Source organism: Maniola hyperantus, chromosome 4, assembly GCF_902806685.2.
Source record: "Maniola hyperantus chromosome 4, iAphHyp1.2, whole genome shotgun sequence".
Taxonomy (NCBI): Eukaryota; Metazoa; Arthropoda; class Insecta; order Lepidoptera; family Nymphalidae; genus Maniola; species Maniola hyperantus.
The window spans coordinates 2,864,022-2,875,278 of record NC_048539.1 but is presented as its reverse complement, the minus strand read 5'-3'; the positions used below and the strand labels follow the sequence as shown (position 1 = coordinate 2,875,278).

The window sequence follows — 11,257 nt, the reverse complement described above, 5'->3', positions numbered from 1 at the left end:
GGCTGTCCATCTGTCACAGGTCGTATCTTATGAACCGTGATAGTAAGAAAGTTGAAATTTTCACAGATAACTATTTCTGTTGCTGATATAACAACAAATACTAAAAAAACACGTTGTTTGCCAAATACTCACGTACAAATACATTTTGGCATACAACAAAAAGTGGCCACAGTGATAAGGACATAACATAATCATTTTGTCACGTTCTAACAAGAGCTGAAATACATTTAGCTATCTCGCTCTAACAGTAAGTGTCACAATAGGGCTACTTCTAAACAGCAAAGAAGTTGGAGAACTATGCTAAACAGTCCTTGTTCTGAGAATGGGTCTGTGGCTTGGATGAATAAGTCTGTAGCATGTCTGTAGTCAAATTCTATCAAAAACCAAAAATTATATTCCCTTTGCATCCTCTATCTGTGATCTTTGCAAAAAAAAAAAAACAGAAAAACCAAAGAGTATAATATAATCACTACTGAGAAAAACGTCAAAGAATTCGCCAAGTCGCAGGTTGCTTTATGCTTACAAAAATTAAAATTAAAACAACCATCGGACTTCACACTGCCGAATAGTTATACTAATTGATTTATATTTTCTTAGAGTGCTAGTACATGAGAGTGGTATGTGGATTGAAACAATTGATAATTAAAGTGTGCCATGACTGGTGATAGGATTACGGAGCGTCGAAGATCGCGCTCACGCGAGCGCCGCGATCGCTATGAAGACCGAGAGATTCATAGGGAAAAGGTAAAACGTCGCGAACGGTCTAGGAGTCCTAGGAAAGAACGTGACAGATCTCGCAGCCCTGCCAGGAAAGACAGGGATCAATTAGACCCTCGTAAAGATCGCGTTCGATCGAGAAGTCCTAAAAGACGTGATAACAGGGATAAAGACCGGCGCGTTGACGATAGAGACAGAAGCAAGGGTAAGAGAGACGATGACAAACAAGATGAAGAGGAAAAGCTGGAGGATGAACAACCGAAACCGGCTAAACGTGAACCGTTGTCATTAGAAGAGCTACTTGCTAAGAAAAAGGCTGAGGAGGAAGCTCGAAGCAAACCAGTGTTCCTAACTAAGGAACAGAGAGCAGCGCTTGCATTAGAGAGGCGTAGGGAACAGGTTGAAGCAATGAGAGCCAACATCGACAAACCAGTGGTCACTACCATAGACCTTACAGGTCCGTCAAAGAGAGAAGAGGAGAGGAAATACAGAGAGGAGAGAGAAAATAGGGAAAGGGAGCGAGAGCGGGAAAGGCAAATAGAAAGGGAGAAGGAAAGAGAGAGGAAATATGAAGAAAGAAAGTCGGGTAATGATCGTAACAAAGAGGATAAAAAAGAAAAGAGTGAGGATAATAAAACCAAAGATAAGGAAAGGGAGGAAGAAGCTATTAAAGCTCGCTACTTGGGCATTGTGAAGAAAAAGCGTAGAGTTAGAAGATTAAATGACAGAAAGTTTGTTTTTGACTGGGATGCTTCGGAAGACACTTCGAATGATTACAATCAGTTGTACAAAGAGAGGCATCAAGTGCAGTTCTTCGGTCGAGGCCACATTGCTGGTATTGATATTAAATCCCAGAAAAAGGACTACTGTAAGTTCTATGGAAATCTGTTAGAGAAGCGGAGAACAGAGCTGGAGAAAGAACAGGAGAAGCTGCGTTTGAAGAAAGTTAAGAAGAAGGAAGATAAACAGAAATGGGATGACAGGCACTGGTCTGAGAAAGACCATGATGAAATGACTGAGCGAGACTGGAGAATCTTCAGAGAGGACTACAATATTACAATCAAGGGTGGCAGGATACCAAACCCCATCCGTTCCTGGAAGGAGGCTAACTTCCACAACGATGTTATGGAAATCATAAACAAAGTGGGCTATAAAAGCCCAACTCCTATTCAACGGCAGGCTATTCCCATTGGCTTACAAAATCGTGATATTATTGGTGTTGCAGAAACAGGATCCGGTAAAACACTAGCTTTCCTCATCCCTCTACTGACATGGATTCAGTCATTACCGAAAAGTGAACGCTTGGAAGATGCTGATCAAGGCCCTTATGCTATTATCCTAGCACCGACCAGAGAGTTGGCCCAACAAATAGAAGAAGAAACCAACAAATTTGGTATTCCATTAGGTATTACTTCTGTTGTTGTGGTCGGAGGTCTGTCAAGGGAAGAACAAGGTTTTAAACTCAGGCTTGGCTGTGAGATAGTCATTGCCACACCTGGTCGTCTGATTGATGTATTGGAAAACAGATATTTAGTTCTGAACCGGTGCACGTATGTCGTGCTTGATGAAGCTGACCGTATGATTGACATGGGTTTTGAACCTGATGTGCAGAAGATTCTGGAATTCATGCCAGTTTCTAATATTAAACCAGATACGGATGCAGCGGAGGATGCATCAGTACTACTTGCCAATTACAATACAAAGAAGAAGTATAGGCAAACTGTGATGTTCACAGCTACTATGCCACCGGCAGTTGAAAGGTTGGCGCGTACTTATTTACGGCGACCTGCTATTGTTTACATCGGTTCTATTGGTAAACCAGTTGACCGAACAGAACAGGTGGTGTACTTGATTGGAGAGAATGAGAAACGCAAGAGGCTTACGGAAATATTGCAACGTAACGTCGAACCGCCGATCATCATATTCGTTAACCAGAAGAAGGGTGCGGATGTTCTCGCTAAAGGTCTTGAGAAACTTGGGTTCAATGCTTGTACATTGCACGGTGGAAAAGGTCAAGAGCAAAGAGACTTTGCTTTGGCTTCACTTAAGAATGGATCCAAAGATATACTGGTTGCCACCGATGTTGCCGGTCGTGGTATTGACATTAAAGATGTCAGTATGGTCATAAACTATGACATGGCTAAATCTATAGAGGATTACACTCATCGTATCGGGCGTACCGGTCGTGCCGGCAAGACTGGTAAAGCTGTATCTTTTGTCACTAGAGAGGACTCAGCTATATACTACGATCTTAAACAAGTTTTACTTGCAAGCTCAGCATCTACATGTCCACCCGAACTCATGAACCATCCAGAGGCTCAACATAAGCCTGGTACAGTGGTTACAAAGAAACGAAGGGAGGAAATGATTTTTGCATAAATATATTACTAGTTGATCACTGCGACTTCGTCCTGGTGAATTATTGTTTTTTAAATTGTATGGGGACTGATTTTCCAGGATAAAAGGTAGCCTATGTCTGATATAGGCTACTTTTTACGTTAAAGTAGCGTACGTAGCGTTTAAGCGTAGTAAAGTAGCCGTTTCTAGGATACAAGCTTATAGTACACGACAGATTGAGATGGCATTGGGGGAAGGGACACCCCGCACACTCGCGCTGTTCCCCCGCCTCACCCCGATTACCATGTCAACCTGTCGCGTACTATATTTACTAAATTTCTTCAAAATCGTCTAAGCGAATGGGCCGTGAAAACGTAATATAACACTTTCGTATTTATATTTTTATGAATGATACTATAGATATTGTAAGGATACTAGAATTGACCACAAATCTAGCAGAATACATCTCAAGCAGTTAAAAGGAGACAGATTTATGTGAGAGATATAGCTCCGTCTTGTTTTAACTGTCTTAAGTCTAAGCAAAGTCAGAGTGCGCTCTATAGATCAAAGCGTGTTAAAGAAACTCTGCTTTCGGTGCGTCTGGTAGCACGCGATTTGCGATCAGTATAAATAAAAACAAATGTCTAACATAACATTTTAATTACATGTCATAGAATAAATTACACTGCAGTTTACAAATAAATAATGATGCTAAAAAATCTTCCATTTCATTTCGTGTTCTATCGTTTTACAGAGCTGAAACAATAATTTGTTGTTAGTAAAACAGTTTTCTCTGAATTAGTAGTTTAGTAGTTGTTGATAATAATTACCTAATTTTTTTTAATAATCTACATCTTCAAATAAGTATTCTGAAAGCAAAAAACATGAGTAGGTATTTAATACAAAATGCCATAGAAGAAATGTTAACTAATGACTAGGCTAGGAGATAAACAGAATGCTTAGCAAGATACGATGTGCGTGTTCGTGCATTCTATAGGTATATCGTTCACTGGGACTGCTCATGCGGTAGGCGTGGGTTGCGGGTTGACATACAGTAGGTACTCTGCAAGAATTTTAGTATATCGACCTCTAGAAAGAGATAGCGGTTTCGTAGAGCGTTGTCTCTGTCGTTGAGACCGACAAACAATCCATCAGTCAGTTCAGTGATAAAGACAATGCTTTATAAAGCCGAAATCTCTTTCAGCTCGATGAACAATATTTCCTGCCGGCTACCGTAAAGAATCTCTTTACTTTTGGAAGTCGGTTAAAATCAAAGAGTTCAATGTCTTGCAGTAGTGTGAATTGTGATACACCTATAAGGAGTTGAAAGAGCTGCAGTCATGCTGTGATGAAGAATGAGGGTCAAGCACTATATTATAGGAAGTACTATGGAGAATAGTAAAATTTTCGCAAAGCAGTAGCGTGATGTGTTTTATTTATTTTTATTTTTCATGTACCAAAATTGTAGTTACAAAGTAATAATAAATTAAGTTATTTCTTGGGCTCTGAAGAGTATGTTACAAAAAAAGAGCAACTACTGAGTTTCTTGCCGGCTCTTCTCAGTAGAATCTTCATTCCGAACTAGTGGTCGAGTTATCTAGAATATCATGGTGGCACTTATCATAAGTGCCACCATGATGTTCTATATGAAATAAATTAATATCATTTTCAAACAGCATAAGTTTTCGACAAGGACCTTGTTTTGTTTCCCAGTTTGCTTCTCTATTACCCTTGCGCTGGATTGACTTTCATGGCGCGTAGACAGTAGTGTATGTGTAATGATATAGCAAGCAACGTGTTAGTATGAGAGCACACAGAAAAATTCCTGAACCAAAAAACAAAACTCCAACACAAAAGCAAAGTCCCAAGCCAAGCACAATCATGCTTGAAACATTCAAAATTATACCTATTCCTTGTGTTCAGAGGGTTTATTTTCCACCTCATCTTTTGATGGTGGGGGCATGACCACTTGTTTGACAGATGTGGCCAAAGACACGGTCATGTCTACAAACTCTGACAAGTCTTTGGGGAAAGACAACTCGGGGAATTTAAGCTCCAATTGCGGGTCGCCTGGTTTTACTAGTCGATAAAAAACACAAAATAAATTGATCAACCGTTCCCTAGTACAAATTTGCACAGATAAAGTTTGCAGATTTCGAGTACCGAAAAAAGTGACCTAAAAAGCCCCTTTAGGGATGGTTTATGCCAACACGTGACGGGCACGAGTCACGATTCAAAACATCACGAACATTTTATATGAAGCAGTGCCGTGTCCGCTCACCACGTGTTGATATAAATCGTTCCTTAGTCTACCTTAAAAAAAAGGAGTAGACCTAAAAAAGGATTTTTATTTCGCAAAGATTTCGCTTGGGGTGCTGGCTGAAAATGTATGAAAGAAACTGAACCGTAAAACGAGAATTCAGATCAACTTTACTTTGACGCTAATAGTTCGAGACTCGAAATTTATTACCGTGACTGACTGACTGATCTATCAACGCACAGCTCATACTACTGGACGGATCGGGCTGAAATTTGGCATACAGATAGCCATTATGACGTAGACATCTAAAGGGTAAAATAGGGGTTCGAAATTTGTGTATTCCACGCGGATGAAGTCGCGGGCATAAGCTAGTATAATAAAAAAACCTCACCTCCATAGAGAAAGTTGTAAGCAATGTTAACATACTGCTTCAAGAATGACCCATTGTCTTTCATAAGTTGCTTAGTTTCCTCGGGGAAGCATATGTAGCCCATGCCCGTAGTTCCTAAACCGGCGTAAAATATTCTCTGAAATATGAAAAATTTTGATGCCATTTTGGTTTTATACTTTACTAGACTCTAGAGACTTCCGTATTCCGTTTTCCCAGCTAACCTATTGGTACCTTCAAAAGCAGAATGAATGGGCACCATCCGTTAAACACATAATTAATTTCAGCCTTCTGTTTATTACCTCTCCACGGCCCATCCGTTTAACTGATTTTGACGAAATTTGATAACTTTTTGAAATTTGATTTGACGATAGCTTGCATCCCGGAGACGGACGTAGGCTACTTTTATCCCGGAAAATCAAGGAGTCGTCACGAAATTGTGAAAAAGACCTAAATCCACGCGAAGTCACTGGCATCGTATCAATTGTTTTAAATATGTAAATACATTGTCGGGTAACTTCGACCTTGAACCTGCGCAGTGGGCGATTTATCGATTTATTTGGTGGTACAAAGTACAAGCTGAGGCGTCACAGTGAGGGTGTGCGACCGCACTATTGGTTCGTCAATCAACCTTTCCCCGCACTGTGGAAACTTAAGGTAAGCCTGCACTGCAAAAAAATACTGATTGGACTAGTTGTCAAATACCGGATTGGAAATAGGTTCGTTTGTGATTGGTTGGTCACTCAAAATGGGTAACGCCCACTAACTTTTTTGTATGGGATTACGTAACAGAGAGAGCCCTATTCTAACTTCTCTCCTTAGATAGAGTATAATACCTACCCTAATTAGTCCCCCCCTTAGGCCGAAAATAAATCCAGTGAGACCACCCATTGCTACAGCGCCATATCTTATCTGCTTGTTCTCTTCCTCCCTCAAATATTGAACTATCCCTGTAAATATAAAAGGAAGATTATAATTTAATCCATACATAAGCTACTAATATAAAAAATGTGAAAGTTTGGATGTTTGTTAGTCTTTTATGCCAATGACTGAACAATTTGGCTGAAATTCGGAATGGAGCTTATAATTTGAACCTGAATTAATATACAACATTTATTTATTTTATTTTATAATACACAACACATAGGCTACTTTTTGTCCCGAAAAAATCGGCCAAGTGCGAGTCAGACTCGCGCACCGAGGGTTCCGTACTACAGTTCTATTTTTTCAACATTTTGCACAATAAATCAGACTATTTACTATGCATAAAAATATATAAAACTCTGTTTTAGAATGTACTGGTCTGTTCTGGTGGGAGGCTTTGGCCATTGCTAGTTACCACAATACCGGCAAAGCCGTGCAGCTAAGCGATTTAGCGTTCCGGTACTATGCCGGTGTAGAAACCAAAGGGGGTAGGGATGTAATAAATACTGCGATCCCTTCCAGGTTAGCCCGCTTCCATCTTAGATTGCATCATCACTTACCACCAGGTGAGATTGCAAGGGCTAACTTGTATCTAAATAAAAAAAATAGAGGCATGTAAACTTCATGAAAATGCATATTTAAAAACTAGCTTATGCTCGCGACTTCATCCGCGTGGAATGTACAAATTTCAAACGACTATTTCACCCCCTTAGTGGTTGAATTTTCAAAAATCCTTTCTTTGCGGATGCCACAATAGCTATCTGCATGCCAAATTTCAGCCCGATCCGTCCAGTAGTTTGTGCTGTGCGTTGATAGATCAGTCAGTCAGTCCTTTTCTTTTTATATATTTAGATACAGACTGTGAACACTTGATATAGTGTCCGGCAATCAACTTTGACCTGAAGCAATGTGTTGGGAGAAAGTTGGTGAATCCGGGAAGCGAAAGTCAACGTATCAACCAATCGCGTGCACTCGCGCCGACTGATCAACCAATCGCGAGCACCCGTCATTCGCGTCAGTACTCAAGTTGTTTGCCGGGCACTGTACTGACATTCGCTTCTATCCTGCAGCTCGGAGTAATTGTCCTTGATAGTATTTTTGGCAGACTCGGTGTGAGCTACAGCCGTCTGCACTTTCTCCCTCACGGCTCTCACTGGCGATAGGAGCACTGATCTCACATAGCTAGGTTTGTCCTCTTTTGATTTTGACTCTAGGTACCTGAAATAATGCAACATACCGACTATAAATCTGTTTAAACCTCAAAAAGGAAAAAAGTAGCCCTTATAGGATCACTTTGTTGTCTGTGTCTGTCAAGGAATCCTATAGTATAGGGTACATCCCGTTGACCTAGAATCATGAAATTTGGTAGATAGGTAGGTCTTATAGCACAATTTAAAAAAAAATTATTGCGAGGCTTGCACTTAGCGATAATCATGCCTCAGAAGTAGAGCAATTATGAGGTCTAGGTTGGAGGGCGCTTGCCTAGGAAATGCCTAAATTGCAATAGTTTTTTTTTTTAAAGAATATTAGCCAAGTTTATCATGCTGACTAATATTCCCCTTTCCTCTCCAATTAAGCGTAAAGCTTGTGCTAGGAGTAGGTACGACAATAGTGCAACGGGTGGGGTTTGAACCGGTGACCTTTCGATTTTCAGTCCGCTCCTTTAACCGTTGAGCTATCGAGGCTCTAGGTTACCAAACTAGACATCAATAAAATATAAATACATCAATGAATGAAGAGATATGAGAAAGGGAGCTTTGATTTTACTACATGCAGGTATAGTACGTGACAGGTGGAGATGGCAATCAGTGTATAAGGCGGGGGGGGGGGGGGGGGCACACACCCGCACGTCATCCACGCTATCCCCCACCGGGTTAGCGCGGGGCTGTGCGGGTGTGCGGGGCGTCCCCACCCCGATTGTGATCTCGACCTGTTGCGTAATATACATAGCTAGGTATATTTCGTTTCTGAGAATTACAATAGACTCTAAACCCGACACTTTGTTTACGTTTACTTTTACGATAAGCTTTGTCCATTATACCGTGCCAGATGTGGCCGTGTTACCTACTGTTTCGCTCGCACTTACAGGTCGTAGGTAAGTGCGAGCGAAACAGACTGATAACTCGAGGACTCAGTTTAAAATACGTCGACTATAGGTACTAAATTGCTCAAAACAGATTGTCGTTGTAATGGATTTATTCTCCAAAAATATCAAGCAATGTCGTAAAAAGCAGTGTTCTTTATAAGGCGGTCATGTAGCATTCAGCCGGGACATATGGTTTTGGTCAATATACGATAAGTTGTTGTTAACGACGTCGCGTCGCGGCCATAAACGGTTTTAACCTAGTATATAGTATATATTTATTTATTAATTTGGTATAGTACCTAGCGCTAACCTACGTAATATAATGAATTTTAAAGGCTGAGCTTAGTATATGCTTTACAAGTTAACGAGTGATAGACATAAAATGTAGTTGGGAGTCGTAGAAAATTCCTTAAAGTTGTTAGTAGTGTAAAACAGTTACCTAGGTCCTAATATCAATAGTAGGTATATTGTGACGTGTGCAACTACGGAACCCTACACTGGGCGTGACCCGACGCGCACTTAACCGGTTCTATAATGATATTGCTTGACAACGAAATACTGCAATGGATGGTTTTCTGTAAATATTATCTGAGAATTTTGAGGGTTTAACAAAACCGTCTTTTGTTTCCAGTTAAACAAAAAGCAGTAGGTAGGTACAATCAGGGTGTTTAGACAGTCACGCGTTTCTAAGAAAAAAGTTTATTATGGTCGTTGGTCATGCACATGCACATGCACACTTTATGGACAAGACCATCCATAAAGTTGATCACTGAACAGTTGAAGATAGACTTTCCCTGACTTTCTTGTTTGCTGCTACGTCCATTGTGAAACCATGCCATCAGGAAAAAGAAAATCATTTAGTATTGAAGAAAAATCATGTATAATATCAAAGTTGATGAATGGAGCAACCAACAAAGACTTGGCAAAGGAATATGGAACACCACATTCGACGATCTCAACCATTTGGAAGAAAAAGGAAAAAATTAAATCTCTTTTCGAGAGAAATTTTTTGAAAACGAAGCGGGCAAGGCGATCTAAGCATACAGAGATTGATACAGCTTTGTTTAAGTGGTATACATATCAGAGGATGAATAATGTACCAATAAATGGCCCCATTCTTCAACAAAAAGCCAACGATTTTGCTCGGCGTCTGGGTGAAGATTTCGTATGTTCATCGAGCTGGATCCACCGCTTCCGAGTGCGTCACAATATCGTCTGCAGTCGTGCCACTGATGGAGGTGCTTTAGACGCAGAAGAATGGTTAACGCGGAACTGGCCAATATTATCTGAAGGTTACGGACCAGATGCTATATTTAATGCAGACGAAACTGGACTTTTTTATAAAATGACACCAGATAAAACATTGCAGTTTAAAGGTGAACAATGCTTCAATGGAAAAATGTCAGAGATGAGACTAACGATCATGGTTGCAGTGAACATGACTGGAACAACTAAAAAAAACCTTTTAATTGTCGGCCAATCCAAGAAACCTGGATGCTTTAAAAACACACATTCACTACCAGTAACTTATGAAAATAATGCAAAAGCGTGGATGACATTAGAGATCTTTGAAAAATGGTTACGTAACTGGGATGCTGAACTAAAAGTAAACGAAAAGAAAATTTTACTTTTGGTCGATAACTGTCCTGCTCATAGACATGTCACTAATTTACACTGCATTAAACTTGTCTTTTTACCACCAACGGTTTCATCTGTACTGCAACCAATGGGCCAAAATGTTATAAGATGCTTGAAAACTCATTATAGAATGTTGCAAATGTTAAAAATTATACAAAATCTTGATCACAATAAAGAGTATGAAAGTTTTAGCGTTTTGGACGCTATCTTGATGATTTCAGAAGCATGGGAAAAGGTTACACAAAGAGCTATCGCCAATTGTTTTAGGCGTGCAGGATTTATCAAGATTTATTTAGAGAGATCTCTCTCAACATTCTCCGACAATTCTGTTCCATTATCACAATTACAAGTGCTTCCAGCAGATCATGATGCTGATGATGATATTATGTCTTTGACTCAATTAGCCCGGAATCTTATACCAGATATTTCATCTACTGAAGTAGAGGACTTTATTAACATAGACAACTCTGTTACTGTCTGTGCACCAGCTACTGACAATGACATTGTAGCTGAAATTCAAGAGCAAACTAAGGAACAATACAATGATGAAGAACAGGCCGAAGAACAATTTAGAGTGCCATCATTGTTTGAGGGTCTTAATGCGATAAGTGTGTTACGAAAAATTGTCCTTTGTAATAATCAATTTGAAGAAAGTAATTTTGAAGAGACTTTAGTTAAAATGGAACGTAAGCTACAAAATACATATGCACATAATATGAAGTGTCACAAACTAAAGTTAGAGAATTTTTGAAATAAATACATTTAATATGTACATATAATGCCTATAGGTGTAGTACCATACTTCATATTAGGTTCTTGAACAGTTCTTAAAAATAAAGTTTTAAATTGTGTTTGATAGTTTTATTGCTTGCTAGCGAATACCCGGCGTGTGCTAGGTACTACACTA

At 39.7% G+C, this 11,257-nt stretch overlaps 3 protein-coding genes across 6 annotated transcripts in view; 2 read left to right on the top strand and 1 right to left on the bottom strand.

Moving 5' to 3' along the window:
- The window catches only part of LOC117996991 (MICOS complex subunit MIC27-like), a 103,785-nt gene that overhangs the window by 91,900 nt on the left and 628 nt on the right, over positions 1-11,257 (bottom strand). For 2 of the 4 annotated variants that reach the window (XM_069509817.1, XM_069509818.1), the window contains exons 3-8: positions 7,678-7,844; positions 6,543-6,652; positions 5,706-5,841; positions 4,961-5,133; positions 3,885-3,923; positions 3,698-3,810 (exon numbers count right to left, since the gene is read on the bottom strand). In XM_069509817.1, the coding sequence (XP_069365918.1) occupies positions 4,961-5,133; positions 5,706-5,841; positions 6,543-6,652; positions 7,678-7,844 (586 nt within the window). In that variant the 3' untranslated portion in view covers positions 3,698-3,810; positions 3,885-3,923. Of the gene's footprint in view, positions 1-3,697; positions 3,811-3,884; positions 3,924-4,960; positions 5,134-5,705; positions 5,842-6,542; positions 6,653-7,677; positions 7,845-11,257 lie in introns of those variants that run through there. The other 2 variants (XM_069509820.1, XM_069509821.1) reach the window with 2 other exon arrangements.
- On the top strand, positions 473-5,136 carry LOC117996985 (probable ATP-dependent RNA helicase DDX23). The gene has a single exon (XM_034985141.2). The coding sequence runs from the start codon at positions 655-657 to the stop codon at positions 3,094-3,096; it is 2,442 nt and encodes an 813-aa protein (XP_034841032.1). The 5' UTR covers positions 473-654; the 3' UTR covers positions 3,097-5,136.
- Positions 9,349-11,201, top strand: LOC138404775 (tigger transposable element-derived protein 4-like). The gene has a single exon (XM_069509785.1). The coding sequence runs from the start codon at positions 9,545-9,547 to the stop codon at positions 11,099-11,101; it is 1,557 nt and encodes a 518-aa protein (XP_069365886.1). The 5' UTR covers positions 9,349-9,544; the 3' UTR covers positions 11,102-11,201.